Source organism: Globicephala melas, chromosome 3 (genome assembly GCF_963455315.2).
Source record: "Globicephala melas chromosome 3, mGloMel1.2, whole genome shotgun sequence".
NCBI classification, from domain to species: domain Eukaryota; kingdom Metazoa; phylum Chordata; class Mammalia; order Artiodactyla; family Delphinidae; genus Globicephala; species Globicephala melas.
In genome coordinates, this window is record NC_083316.1 from 28,394,564 (window position 1) to 28,409,504 (window position 14,941).

The window sequence follows — 14,941 nt, forward strand, 5'->3', positions numbered from 1 at the left end:
AGGACATAGTAATACTAAGAGAAGCCCTAAGGGATCTCCTGTATTCCAGACATACTCTTCTTTACCTCCATTGTGGAATACTACTCCAGTTCTTCTTAGTGGTCAGGATCAGTCACCCCAGTCAGCACAGTAACTCCTTTCCTTGTCTGTTGACTCAAAAGGCATGAGGAACCCCAAATGGCCAGGTAGCAGTCTTAACTTCCAGTTCAATGGAATCATTGTTGTATCTCCTGGTGGAAGCACTCCTCCCTCTAGAACTAAGACCTCTAGGCCAGCAGAGCATAAAGTTATGGGAACAGGAAGAAAAATTTTGCTAGTGGGTCACTAGGGGTTATAGTGGCACTACTCATAGTTCCACCCCTTGATCCCTAGACCTGTGAATCCTGGCTACTGGAGAAACAGTACCATATACTGGATGCTGATTCAGAGAATATACAGCGTTCTGGAGAAGCTTGACCCAGCCTTGCAAAGTATTGCCACCTAGCTGACACTGTAACTGAGTCTTCAAAAGGCATTCCACTGTTCCATGAAGACAGCTACTTTAGGATGGTGGGTAACCATCCTAAAGTGGTGAATTCCATGAGCCTGGGCCCACTGCCACACTTTGCTGTGAAGTGAGCTCCTTGGTCTGAAGCAGTATTGTGTGGAATACCATGCTGGTGAATAAGGTATCCTATAAGTCCACAGATGGTGGTTTTGGCAGAAGCGTTGCATGCAGGAAATACAAATCTGCATCCAGCGTAGATACCTGCAGGGGCAGGACAAAACACTGCCCCTTCCATGATGGAAGTAGTCCAATGTAACCAACCTGCTACTAGGTAGATAGCTGATCACCTGGGGAATGCTGCCATACTGGGAGCTCAGTGTTGGTCTCTGTGCTGGCAGATTGGACACTCAACAGTGGCCATAACCAGGCGGGCCTTGGTGAGTGGGAGTCCAAGTTGTTGAGCCCACTCCTGGTACCAAAATCTGTGTTAGAGTTCTCCAGAAGAACATAACCAACAGTATATATAGAGAGAGATATAAAAGAGGAGCTTTGGGCTTCCCTGGTGGCGCAGTGGTTGAGAGTCCGCCTGCCAATGCAGGGGACACGGGTTTGTGCCCCAGTCCGGGAAGATCCCACATGCCGCGGAGTGGCTGGGCCCGTGAGCCATGGCCACTGAGCCTGCGCGTCCGGAGCCTGTGCTCCGCAACGGGAGAGGCCACAACAGTGAGAGGCCCACGTACCGCAAAAAAAAAAAAAAAAAAAAAAAGAGAAGAGCTTTATTATAGAAATTGGCTCATATGTGGTTATGGAGAATGAGAAGTACCACAATCTGCCGTCTGCAAGCTGAAGAACCAGGAATGCTGGTGGTGTAATTTAGTCTGAGTCTGAAGGCCTGAGAACCAGGGGAGCTGATGGTGTAAATCTCAGTCTGAGGCCAAAGGCCTGAGAACTGGGGGACGTGGGGACCTCTGACGTAAGTCTTGGCGCCCAAAGGGCAGGAGTAGATGGATTTCTCAGCTCAAGAAAAGAAAGAGACAAATCGCTTTTCCTTTGCCCTTTTTTGATTCTATTCAGACCCTTAATGGATTGGATAATTCCTGCCTATGTTAGTAAGGGTAGATCTTCTTTACTCAGTATACTAATTTAAATGCTAATATCTTCCAGAAATATCTTCACAGACACACCAGAAATTATTCTTTACCAGCCTATCTGGGATCCCTTAGCGCAGTCAGGTTGACACACAAAATTAACCATTGTAAGTACATATTTGGGGGCAGGGTTATATTGGAAATCTCTGTATTTTTCGCTCAATTTTGCTGTGAATGTAAAACTGCTCTAAAAAGTCTGTTAATCAAAAAAAAAAACAAAAACAAAAACAAAACACCCAGAAACAAACGCACACAAAAATAACACCAGAGCAAAGACATTAGCCTCCAAGCTCCATGGGGGAGACAGATTCTGTAGTTTAAAAACAAAACAAAATAAAATCCCATAAAGATGTATCAGAATCTGTGATTGCTCCTATATATTATCTAAAATGTACAGTTGTCAGCAAAAAAGGGACAATACAAGGAGGCAGGAACCTGTGACTCAGAAAAATTGACTCTGGGGAATTCCCTGGTGGCGGTCCATTGGTTAGGACCCGTGCTTTCACTGCTGAGGGCCTGGGTTCAATCCCTGGTCAGGGAACTAAGATCCTGCAAGCCTAGCAGCACAGGCAAAAAAACTAAAGAAATAAAAATAAGAAAAAGAAAAAGAAAAAGAGGTTGACTGTAAGTGGGCTGGATGTTGGATTTAGCAAAAGCTTCAAAGCAGCTATCATAAATATGTTCAAAGAATTAAAAGAAAATATTATGAAAATCACTTAGTAAATAGGAAATCTCAATAGAGAAATATAAACTACTTTTAAAAATCAGCTAAAATGGAAATTCTAGAATTTAAAATATAGTAACTGAATGAAAAATGTGTTAATGATCACATCAGATTTGAGATGGCAGAAAAGATAGAGATAGCTCAAAAGTAGGTCACTAGAGATGATCCAATCCAAAGAACAGAGATAGGAGATATTGAAGAGAAACGAACAGAGCATAAGAGGTCTGTGGGACAATAGCAGATGTACCAACACTCACGTAATGAGAGCTGCAATAGGAGAGGAGAAAGAATGAGGCAGAGAAGCATCTAAAGAAATAATGGCCCCAGAGTTCCCAAATTTGATAAAAATGTTATCCACAGATTCAGAAGTCTCAGTGCCAAGTAAGGTAAGCACAAAGAAAACCATAATTAGACACAAAGTCAAATTGCTGAATGACAAAGAGAAAATCTTAAAAGCAGCAGTGGAAAAACAACTCCGTACAGGGGAACAACAATAGGATTAGTGGTTGATTTTTCATCAGATAAATGAAGGCTAGAAGGCAGTGGAATAATATGTTCAAAATACTGCAATAGAATTCAACCAAGAATTGTACATCCAGCAGAACTATCCTTCAAAGATGAAGGTGAGATAAAGATATTTCCTGATTAACAGAAACAGGATTTGTTGGTAGCAGTCTTGCCCTGAAAGAAATACTAAAGGAAGCCATTAGGCTGAAAGAAAATGACAGCAGATGGTAACTCAAATCCACAGAAAGGAATGGAATTGGAACTAATAAGTATGCGGATAAACATAGTAGACTGTATACACATACACAAATATTCACCAACTTGTGAATGTATAAATAAAATGTGATATATCCATATGATAGAAAACTACTCATCAATAAAAAGGAGTAAAACTAATTCATGCAACAACATGGATGAACCTCAAAAACAGTATGCTACTTGAAAGAATCCAGCCTGAAAAGACTATATATTGTGTGATCACATCATGTATCATGATTATGTAACTATATAAATTTACTAAAACCTTATCAGACTGTATAATTACAATGGGTGAATGTGTGGTATACAAATTATACCTTAATACAGTGGTTAAAAAAAAATGTTAGTGCCTGTTCCTGAGTGATGTGTATGGAGATAATGTTCATTTTCTTTTTGCTTCTCTGCATTTTCTAGATTGATTACATAAACATCTATTATGTTTGGAATAAAAGACAACATGAGGAGTAAATTTTTAAACAATAAAAGCTGTATATTTAAAGTTCTTTGAAAATCAAAACTCACCCTCTCTCTCCACACACACATACACTGAACAGAAACCCCAGTAAGCAGTAATCGCCATCAGATTTTAATTTAGCTAAAAACATAGTCTTGCGTTGCACTTGGGAGTTTAATATGATGGTTACTTTAGGTCTCAGGATAAGACAGTTCAGACATAAGCTTTCTTTTCCTACAGAAAATCCACGCATTTCATCAAGAGAATAAAATCAGAACATCATCTGATATGCCATCAAGTTATATCTCAGACTTTTTGAGGCTTTTATGAGTGCTGGAAAGAGGACAGGCATGGGCTTTAAGCATGCAGTTGTCTAATTAATTTAGCTGAAGCTGAAATTAGACACTTGTAAAGGCTAGCCTATTGCCTTAAATAATTGTTTCCCTTTTTTGCAGATGCTGTTGAGATATATTTTATAAAAAGCATCACTGCATATCAAACAACATCGGGCCCAGAGGATTATGAAACACTGACGACCATTGAAGAATTTTGCAAATGGCTTGTTCAAAATGGGGAAAAACAGGTAAATGTTATCAACTAATAAATGTAATTGCTAGATTGTTTATTAGATTGGGACAGTCTTTTTCATCTCATAACTCAGAAACTGGAGCTCAGAGAAGACTCAGGAAAAGCCAGCAATAAAAATAGGGCTGGTGCAGCTTGCGATATTAGTAAAGAAAAAGAAGTATTTTTCTTGTATCTTGAAACATGAGGTCCTTCAAATCCTGGACACATATAATCTCTGGTCCTGTAAATTTAATATTTTAAGTCAAAATTGGCTTTTATCTTTGGATATAGCTGATAGTTTCTTTTTATTTTTACGTCTTTATTGGAGTATAATTGCTTCACAATGGTGTGTTAGTTTCTGCTTTATAACAAAGTGAATCAGTTATACATATACATATGTTCCCATATCTCTTCCCTCTTGCGTCTCCCTCCCTCCCACCCTCCCTATCCCACCCCTCCAGGCGGTCACAAAGCACGAAGCAGATTTTCCTGTGCTATGCGGCTGCTTCCCACTAGCTATCTACCTTACGTTTGGTAGTGTATATATGTCCATGCCTCTCTCTCGCTTTGTCACAGCTTACCCTTCCCCCTCCCCATATCCTCAAGTCCATTCTCTAGTAGGTCTGTATCTTTATTCCTGTCTTACCCCTAGGTTCTTCATGACATTTTTTTTTCTTAAATTCCATATATATGTGTTAGCATACGGTATTTGTCTTTCTCTTTCTGACTTACTTCACTCTGTATGACAGACTCTAGGTCTATCCACCTCATTACAAATAGCTTCAATTTCGTTTCCTTTTATGGCTGAGTAATAATATTCCATTGTATATATGTGCCACATCTTCTTTATCCATTCATCTGATGATGGACACTTAGGTTGTTTCCATCTCGGGGCTATTGTAAATAGAGCTGCAATGAACATTTTGGTACGTGACTCTTTTTGAATTACGGTTTTCTCAGGGTATATGCCCAGTAGTGGGATTGCTGGGTCATATGGTAGTTCTATTTGTAGTTTTTTAAGGAACCTCCATACTGTTCTCCGTAGTGGCTGTACCAATTCATTTTTCTCTTGATATATTATTTCCTTCTCAGTTTCCGGTCTTGAATTCTTTATTAATCAAACTTTTGTTTTCACATTAAAAAAACAGTTACAGAAAATGCTTTTGATTGCTGACCTTTTACTTAGAAGTCCCATGAGTCTAAACTGTTACTCAAAAACTCAAAAACTTTATGTACTGAGTTCAGCATGAAGGCAGTGAAGACCTTTATTCGTCATGAGATCCCATGTGACTTTGACCTGACCAAGCCAACTTTATTCTTCCTCAGGCATGTGAGAAACAGGTGTGGATCTGACATGGTTTTGTTGGCCATGTGAAAACCAACTTAAGAGTAAGTTTCTAGACACTTAATAAGTAAGAATTTTTTTTCAAAGAATGAAGAAAAAGCTTTTTTTATTCCACATTTGAACTTTTTTTTTTTTTTTTGCGGTACGCGGGCCTCTCACTGTTGTGGCCTCTCTCCGTTGCGGAGCACAGGCTCTGGGCACGCAGGCTCAGCGGCCATGGCTCACGGGCCCAGCTGCTCCGCGGTATGTGGGATCTTCCCGGACCGGGGCACGAACCCGTGTCCCCTGCGTCGGCAGGCGGACTCTCAACCACTGCACCACCAGGGAAGCCCGACATTTTTTAAATGATGACATTTTCTTTAGTTCTATTTTAATTGCCACTTGTAGAAGCAAAAAACCTTGTGGTGGTTTGTGACTTTTTTTTTTTTTTTTTACAGTGGCTGCAATATTTTCTGTTGGTTCCAAAGATTAATGTAAAGCCACAGATTGACCTAATATTTTAATTTAGTTTCCAAGAAAGTACTTGGCCAGAATCTCATAGCTTATCCTTGTTATGTTCTGGTACAGTGAACATCTTGACTCTGTGATAAGACACCAGTACCAATGCTTGACAGCTGTCTGCTTCTAACCGAGTGTACCAAGCTCCTAGACAGAGATGCAGAAGAGTCTTGAGTGCCAGGTGGCTCTGAATCTAAACCACAAGCAGGACTGTGGACAGGTCACCTTTACTACTAAGAAACACGCTCCATGAGGACAAGGGTTTTGTCTGTTGTGTTCACTGCAATGTCCCTAGTGCCTGAAACAGTAACTGGCACATAGTAGGTGCTCAATAACTATTGAGTTACTTTGCTGAATTTTATAACACATTTCCTGTGGGATAATTCCATTTTAAAAGGAGCTTTTTCTCCCCACCTCAAGCCTGAGATGAGATTCTCAGCCTGTTCTAGAGGACCATAACAGAAACTCAGATGATTTGGGAATTGTGTTCCCATGAAATATAACATTTATTTTTCAAACAGAGATTTAATCTGCCACTGATAAAAAATAAACAGGATCCATTGGCCAGAACTGCCATCTTCCAGTAATTCCTTAAAACGGTGAACACAAAGGGAAAGAGGAGAGGCATCCACTATATGTTCTCTAGGCCTTTTAGAAAACATGGAGTTATTTCTTTGGCCATATCCTTGGGAATCGACAGGAAAGGTGATCTTGTATACAGTAAGGGAATGGGCATTGTTCAAAAAGGAATGTTACCGTGGCAAAATTGGAAGGGTCTACAGTGTTACCCAGCTTGCCGTTGGCATTGTTATAAACAAACAAGTTAAGGGTAATCCTCTTGCCAAGAGGATTAATGTACATATTGAGCATATTAAGCACTCTAAGGGCCGAGATAAATTCCTGAAATGCATGAAAGATCAGAAAAAGAAGGAAGCCAAAGAGAAAGTTACACGGGTTCAACTGAAGAGCCAGCCTGCTCTACACAGAGAAGCACACTTTGTGAGCACCAGGAGCCTGAGCTACTGGAATCAATCCCAATGAATAGCTAGACTAAATAAGAAAACAGAGAGAAGACTCAAATAAATAAAATCAGAAATGAAAGAAGAAACATTACAACTGATGCCACAGAAATTAAAAGGGTTATAAGAGACTACTATGAACCATTACATTCCAACAACTTGGATAACCTAGAAGAAATGGGTAAATTCCTAGAAACCTACAACCTGCTAAGACTGAACCATGAAGAAATAGAAAATCTGAATAGAACTTTAACTAGTAAGGAGATCAAATGTGCCAACAAGAAAAGCCCAAGATCAAATGGCTTCACTGGTGAATTCTATGAAACATTTAAAGAAAAATTAACTCCAATCCCCCTCAAACTCTTCCCCAAAAAATTGAAGAGGAAGGAATGCTTCCAAACTCATTTCATGAGGCCAGCATTACCTCGATACCAAAGCTAGGAAAAGACTACAAGAAAAGAAAACTACAGAACAATATCCTTGATGAATATAGATGCAAACATTTCAACAAAATACTAGCAAACTGAATTCACCAGCATATTATAATGACCACACACCATGACCAAGTGGAATTTATCCCTAGGATGCAAGAATGGTTCAACACATGAAATACAATCAACGTGATACACTACATTATCAGAATGAAGGATAAAAATCACATGATCATTGCAAGAATACAGAAAAAATATTTGACAAAATTCAACATCTTTTTATGATAAAAGCATTCAACAAACTAGGAATAACAAAGGTCATATATGAAAAGCTCACAGGTAACATCATACTCAGTGATGAAAAATTGAAAGCATTTTTTTCTAAGATCAATAACAGGACAAGAATGCCTACTCTTGCCCACTTCTATTCAATATAGTCCTGGAAGTACTAGCCAGAGCAATTAGGCCAGCAAAAGAAATAAAAGTCATCCAAATTGGAAAGAAAAAAGTGAATTATTTCTATTTGTGGATTATATGATCTTATATTCTTATATGTAGAAAACCCTAAAGATTTCACACACACACACACACACACACACACACACACACACGAAGTGTTAGAACTAATAAACAAATTGCAGGATATAAAAGAATTTCAGGATACAAAATCAACATACAAAAATCCGCTGCATTTCTACACACCAACAATGAACAATCTGAAAAAGAAATTAAGAGAACACTCCCATCTACAAAAGTATCAAAAAGAATAAAATACTTAGGAATAAACTTAACCCAGGAGGTGAAAGACTTGTACACTGAAAAAATAGGAAAATCTACTTATATGCATGTTTTCCTATTCTGAAAAATGCAAAGATAATATAGAGCCTTGAGACTCCTAAATTATTGTCAATGTTTCCTGGAAAGCAACAACTGACATCCTTTTTATGTTTGTTCTGACATGCCACATATGAGGATGTTGATTACATATTCAACCCAGTTCCAAAGAAATGTTCTATTTATAAATGTCAACATAGTTAACACAGGCAGAGGGTGATGTGCTATTCTTGAGGATGCCACAGCAATAACTGTACCTCTTCACTCCCTCTAAAGAAAGCACATTGGGAAATCCAATGAGTACAAGCATTGTTGTTCTATAAACAACTTCCAGTGTGTACTTAATTTTTCTCTAAATCATATGCTGTATAGTAAGTAGTTAAGAGTGAGAGTTGAGCTGAAAGACAACTGGCCTGGACTTTAAAAAAAAAAAAAGCCAGTATTATGAAAGGGCAGAACTGCTACAGATTAAAGAAGACTAAAGGATTGTGAAAACTAAATGCAATATGTGATTCTTCATTGGATATTAGATTTTGAAAGTTATAAAGAACATTATTGGACAATTGGGAAATTTGAATACAGAGCATATATTAATATTATATCAATGTAAAAAATTTTGAGAGTAAAAATGTAATGTAGTTATGTAGGAAAATCTTCTTGTTCTAAGAATATACATGCTTAAGTATTTAGGGGTAAAGTATCTTAAGTACAACTTATTTTCAACAAAAGTATATATGTGTATGTGTTTATATATGTATATAAAAATGTTATCTATTACATATACATATAATTTTTTAAAGAGAAAGCAAATGTGGCAAAATGATAGCCAATTGGTGAATCTAGATTAAAATATTATGTGTATTCATTCTACTATTCTTTCAGTTTTTCTGAAGGTTTGAAAAGCGCATGGAATACAACCAGCATGCTCCTTCAGAATTACCAGGTGAATTAAAAATAGGTACATATTTTTTTATCCCCTGGGAGGCTTACAGACTGCTAAAGGCTTTATTGAAGTCTCAGGTCATTAGCTATGGTGACTGTAGTAAAAAAGTGGCTGAAACTTTTTATAACATGGGCAGGATCTGCTTTGCCAAAGGAGAGCTCAGAAAGGCAATTCAGCTGCTAAGGAAGGTGAATACTGGCTGGTGTTTCACATTTGCTCCCAGGCCTGTAAGCAAAATGTGAGGGGAGATGTGTGTGTGTGTGTGTGTGTGTATTTTCCCTTCCCTTCCCTCTCTCTCTCCTTCCTTTTTTTTCTTCCTTCTCTTTTTCTTTCTTTCTTTTTTTTTTAAGTAAAGTGTTCTCTTTTGAAAATTCTTCACATTCTTAGATGTGCTAAGGGAGAATATGACTACAGAAACTTTTGTTGTGTCTGTGCCTGGACCAGAGTTTTAGAAGAGTAATACCCTAATCCTGGAAACTTGGTATGGCAGTAGCAGAATCTTGTGAAAGCACCAAAGGTTGTGTTGGAATAAGGAACACCTTGTCTAGCCATCATTACCCGAGCACTGATTCCCCTTCCAGGGAGCTCAGACAACCCTAGAAGTTCATTGCCTAGTAGTAGGATGTGGCAAGAGGTGTGCCTAACAGTTGTTCAGCCAGTCAGTATACTAACAGCCCAAGCTAAAGACTAGGTAAGATCAGTAGTGATGTCTCTACATAAAACCCAAATTAGTTCAGTTTCAGAGGAAAAGTTGGTAAAGATCAACTGATATTCAAGAGGGCAGAGTCAAAAGCAATCCACACATGGGAATTCCCTGGTGGTCCAGTGGTTAGGACTCTGCGATTTCACTCCAGGGCCCCAGGTTCAGTCCCTGGTTAGGGAACTATGACCCCGCAAGCTGTGCAGTGTGGCCAAAAAAAAAAAAAAAAGCATTACACACACACACACATATATTGGCAGGTGTGGAGATATTTTATCTCATTTCAGGTTAACTTAATGTAATAAGTATGAAAATAGTAAATAACAGAAGAATGGGGACTTCATTTTGAAGATTCATTTTGAAGAGGCCGCTATAGCTGGTCCTGTATAAACACAGGGCACTGTTCCCTCCAGTACCTTCAGATTCTTTTCTCAAGCCTTGGGCAGTTTTTACACCTCTGTGTTAATCAGTACTCTGCTGAATACAGTTGTCCCTCGGTATCCGTGGGGGATTGGTTCTAGGACTTCCCACCCGCCCCCCTCACCAACACCAAAGTCTGCAGGTGCTCAAGTCCCTAGTATAAAATGTTGTAGTACAGTCGGCCCTCTGTATCTGCAGGTTCCCAGACTGCGGGCCAACCGCACTTGAAGGGGACGCACTGCAGATATAGATATTCTCTTTCTGTGCAGCTGTCTCTCTTCTGTTACTCTGCCCTGAGAGTCTCCTGAGACTCTCAGCTCCGTATGCTCAATTCAGGGCGTCTGCTGAGCTCCACTTCCCTGCATCACAGCCTGGAGATGGTCTCAAAGCAGTAATCTGGGGCAATCATAGCGTTTATTTCACTTGCTTTCCCTCTCTCAGGGAACACTGTCCTTTGTTGCCTAATGTTCATTGTCATGAAGATCGTTCCAAATATATTTCGTCTACTTTTTCTTTTCTGGTTGTTTCACGTGGGAGGGCAAATCTGGTGCCTATAATTCCACCTTGATTGGATAGAGAGGTCAGCAATAAAATTTACAATGGAAAACTGCCTAAGAGTAAAGTTATGTAGCATGAGAATGCAATGCAAGTTTGGGACACGTACACTGATTTCATTTATATCTACCCGTTTGGTTACAGCTATTTGGAAAATCCTGGTGGAAACCACTGTGGGTTTTAGGTAGGCATGCTGTCCATTTTCAGGCCTGTTACTTTGGTTTTCCACAGCCACATATGGTAGTGGAAGCTTCAGTGAAGTGGAATGATACAGGTACAGCACTAGGGGGACAGAGCCTTCGATTCAGACTCCTTCCTCCTTGGAAGGGAACCAGGAGGAAGAGTAGTACAGGCATCTGAAATGTCAACCTGTGACATCTCAGTTCCACTGGTGCTCTCCTGAGTTTGGTTTATAATGAAGGTGCTTGTTATTTGATTCTCTTTAAACTGTTAGGCTTCTCAACTCGCCTACAGTGTCTGATGATTCAAATCCTCATATATGGAAAAGAGCACTGTAGAAGCAGAGACACAGAAAACCTCCTTAGCCTAATGCAGAGGTAAGTTCTGACCCTGATCATCAACCAGGTCTTCAGTGTGGATATATGGATAGCATGGCCTCACCCAGGTTCATTCATTTAGGGGTGATTCACCTTGTTATTCTTGTTAGTAAGGCAAAATGCCAGCCTGTACTATGCATCTGGCCAAATCCTAAACTGGAGGTACCTAGTCAATTTCTAGTAGTCTCTCAGAACCCGATGTTACAGGGGTCTGCTGCAATATTATTTAGTATTTATGTCTCTTTCAATGCTGAGCATTATAACCAAGTCCTACAAGACTGTTTCAGCTAACAGCTTGTGATAGATACAAACTGGGTTTATAACAAAGCAAGTGAAGGAATTCCCTGGCAGTCCAGTGGTTAGGACTCCATGCTTTCACTGGTGAGAGCCTGGGTTCCATCCCTGGTGGGGGAACTAAGATCCCACAAGCCGGGGGCACGACCAGAAAAAAAAGTAAGTGAATACATTAAACTTACTTTTCTTGCTAAACATACAAAATCTAAGTCCCTAAACATAAGGCAACTTTTGGGGGGAAACAGTTGTCTCCAAAGTTAAAAATAAAAGAGCCTCTTCAGATTCTTCTTAAAAAATGTTTCAGCCAAAGAAGAGTGTTTTGTGTAGACCTGCCCCCTTCTTGACCCTTGGCATATCATCGCTGTTTGTTCATCTCAGAATGATATTGATCCTGAACTGTTCTCTTTTGTTGAGTGTATACTAAATCCCTAAAACTGAGCTAGCTCCTATTCATAAAGTATTTAATTTTTACAAATACCCTACACGATAGCTCTCGTTTGACAGAAGGGGGCCTGATGTTCTATAAAAGAACATGCCTAAATTCACTTAAGTCTTGGAGGTTTGGACCCAAGCAAGTGTGACTCTGAAGGCCATGTGCTTTCCCCTTAGAGCCCTCTAACAAAGAGGGGTGTCATTATGGGGTGAGAGTTAGGACTCTGATTGCACTTCACTGGAGGTGCCTCACAGTTAGTACTTTCTCACTACGCTGGCCAGGTGGGAGACCAGATGAGCACAGAGAATACATCAGCCCATCCTGTCCCCATCCACCTCAGTCAGAGCCACACCTAGAGGAGGCCCAACAGCAGACTGTCTCCTGTTTGATCTTACCCAGGAGAGAATGTTCTCTAGCCTCTCTCAGTGATGCCCACGGTAGGAGGGTATATGGGGAACTTTGCCCTCTGCCTGCTGGTGTACATGAAAGTATGTTTTCTTAGTCAGTAACCATAACAGTATTAATAATAACTATAAGGTAGAACTTCTTCCAATCCCCTGATATTGTAACATACATGTATTATTTCTGATTCATAAATAACCCTATTCGGTAGGTATTTTATCTTACACGTTCAGGTGATGAAACTGAGACTCAGAAAGTTTGAATATCTTGTTTAAAGTCATCTAGCCAGTAAGTGTGGTAAGATTTGAACCCAGGACTGTCGTAGTTCAAAAATACACGGCCTTTCACTACATAATAGGGATTCTGACTTTTGAGGAATTTGAGACTGTATATGGGGACACCTAATCAGCAGGCAAGTCCCCAGAACCTCGTTTTACATATGGGGGAACTGAGGACAGATATGTTCAAGTTGAATTACCCCAGAGGAGGCAGAGCTGGGATGTGAACCCAGGTCTCTCTAGCTCTGGAACGTGCTCTCCGTGGGCAGCGTAGCTTACTCTCTGACGGCAGGCTGTCTGGATTTTAAATCAGGCTCTCTGACCTAGGTGAGCTTACTTAACCTCTCTCAGCACCTTTATTCATCAGTGAAATAACAGTACCTTCCTCAAAAAGTGGATTTTCTGAGAAATAATAAGATCACATATAATACAGCACTTAGATCAGGGCCTGACAGGTCTTTAGTACTCAATATATGTTGGCATAAGAATAAAATAAGAAGAATTATCTTTCTGAGATGCTGGAGATAATAGAATGTTTCGATAAGAAGCTTCTATATATCACGCTATTACTATTTTATATTAAGAGTGATGGGTAAAAAGTATATATTACTGGAGTCAGCCCTGTCATCTTAAACCTGCCTCTGCCACTTAATAAGTATATGACTTTGGAAAAATCACCTAACCTCTGAGGCTTGGTTTCTCCATCACTAAAATGCAAATAATAGCATATGACATAGAGTTGTTTTGAGTTTTCGATAAAATAACATATATAACATTCATAGGCCAGTGCCTGGCAGAATATGTACTCAATGAATGTTAGCAAAACACATTTCCTTCCGCCTTCTTCTACAGTACATGCCTTTTGCTTCCAGGGTAATAGGTCAGAATATTTGAAATCCTAATTGTGATTGATCGTTGGGCAGTATTACAATATGTTTGTATGTTTGAGAATTAGATTGAGAATTTGAATCTTTGAACATATCTAAAGTACATTTTGTACACTGAAGGTAATAATAATGAAAGTAAAAGTACAAAACATGTAACTTCAGACAAGAAATGCATGTGTCCTCAAAACAAAGTAGAACAAAGTTCTACTCAGCTTGTATTTAAAAAGAGAAACTTCAGAATAGCTGGAGTGAATCCATTTCCTCAGTAGCTTGAGGTTGCTTTTCCCTCGAGTTTTTTTTTTTTTTTACTGTTCCTGCTTCCTTGTCCATGATTTGAAAAGAATGATAGGAGGAGGAGAAATTAGGAAGCATTGGTATAACCCAATTCAGGCCCCAGGTAGTATGAGTTTCTTTTGGTTCTTGGAGGCTAATTCTTCTCTCTAAATGACAGTGAGACGTAGACCTACCAAGAAAGCACATGTAAGGGGAAAAGAAGAGTCTTTTGAAGGACTCTGCTGTAGCAGAAGTCCAGTCAGTAAGATGTGAGTCCTGAAACAAGCTCATATCTCATTCCTCAAGAATTGCTGAGCAAAGCCATAGGCGTGGCTGCCAAAGCCCAGATGTCAAACACCACCACCACCACCACCAAACAAAAAACCCCACAAAAAACCCAGTACAGGAACTGTTCTCTTGGCTTGAGCATCTTGCTGGAATAATCAACCCCAGATGTCCTGGAACTCTGCTAGTTTCCTGATGTGCTCTTGTGCTTTCTACCCCACCTCCTCTGGAAACCCAGTGACAACATTCTCCGAACTTTCATTGCCAAGAGCCCAAATTCTTGGCTTTTGAAGCCTCTGCAAAGAAGTGAAAGCAGAACTGGCCCCATGAAATAGGAGTTGTTTTCCAAGGTTAAATGTTAGTTGCAAGAGCCTCAAATAAGATTTCAGTGTAAAGAAAAGGCACAGAAAGTCTCAGATTTGGAAGTAAACTTTGAGATTGTTTAGTCTTTTACCTAAGTCACAAATGGACTTCAGTTTTAATCATTTACGTATCGAGCTCCCTGCAAACTCTAGAAATACTAAGATGTTTAAGATATAGTCCTTTCAAGAAAACAGACACACATGACCAGATTACAAGTTAGTCTGTAATAAAGCTTTAATAGAAATATAAACAGAGGACAAGTAATAAATTGTAGGGCTG

At 39.5% G+C, this 14,941-nt stretch overlaps 1 protein-coding gene across 1 annotated transcript in view; it reads left to right on the forward strand.

Moving 5' to 3' along the window:
- Positions 1 to 11,500, forward strand: part of TTC23L (tetratricopeptide repeat domain 23 like) — a 50,115-nt gene extending 38,615 nt beyond the window's left edge. The window contains exons 10-11 of the mRNA XM_060295404.1: positions 4,034 to 4,161; positions 11,365 to 11,500. Coding sequence (XP_060151387.1) covers positions 4,034 to 4,161; positions 11,365 to 11,451 — 215 coding nt within the window. The 3' untranslated portion in view covers positions 11,452 to 11,500. The remainder of the gene's footprint in view (positions 1 to 4,033; positions 4,162 to 11,364) is intronic.
- Positions 11,501 to 14,941: the final 3,441 nt, after the last annotated feature.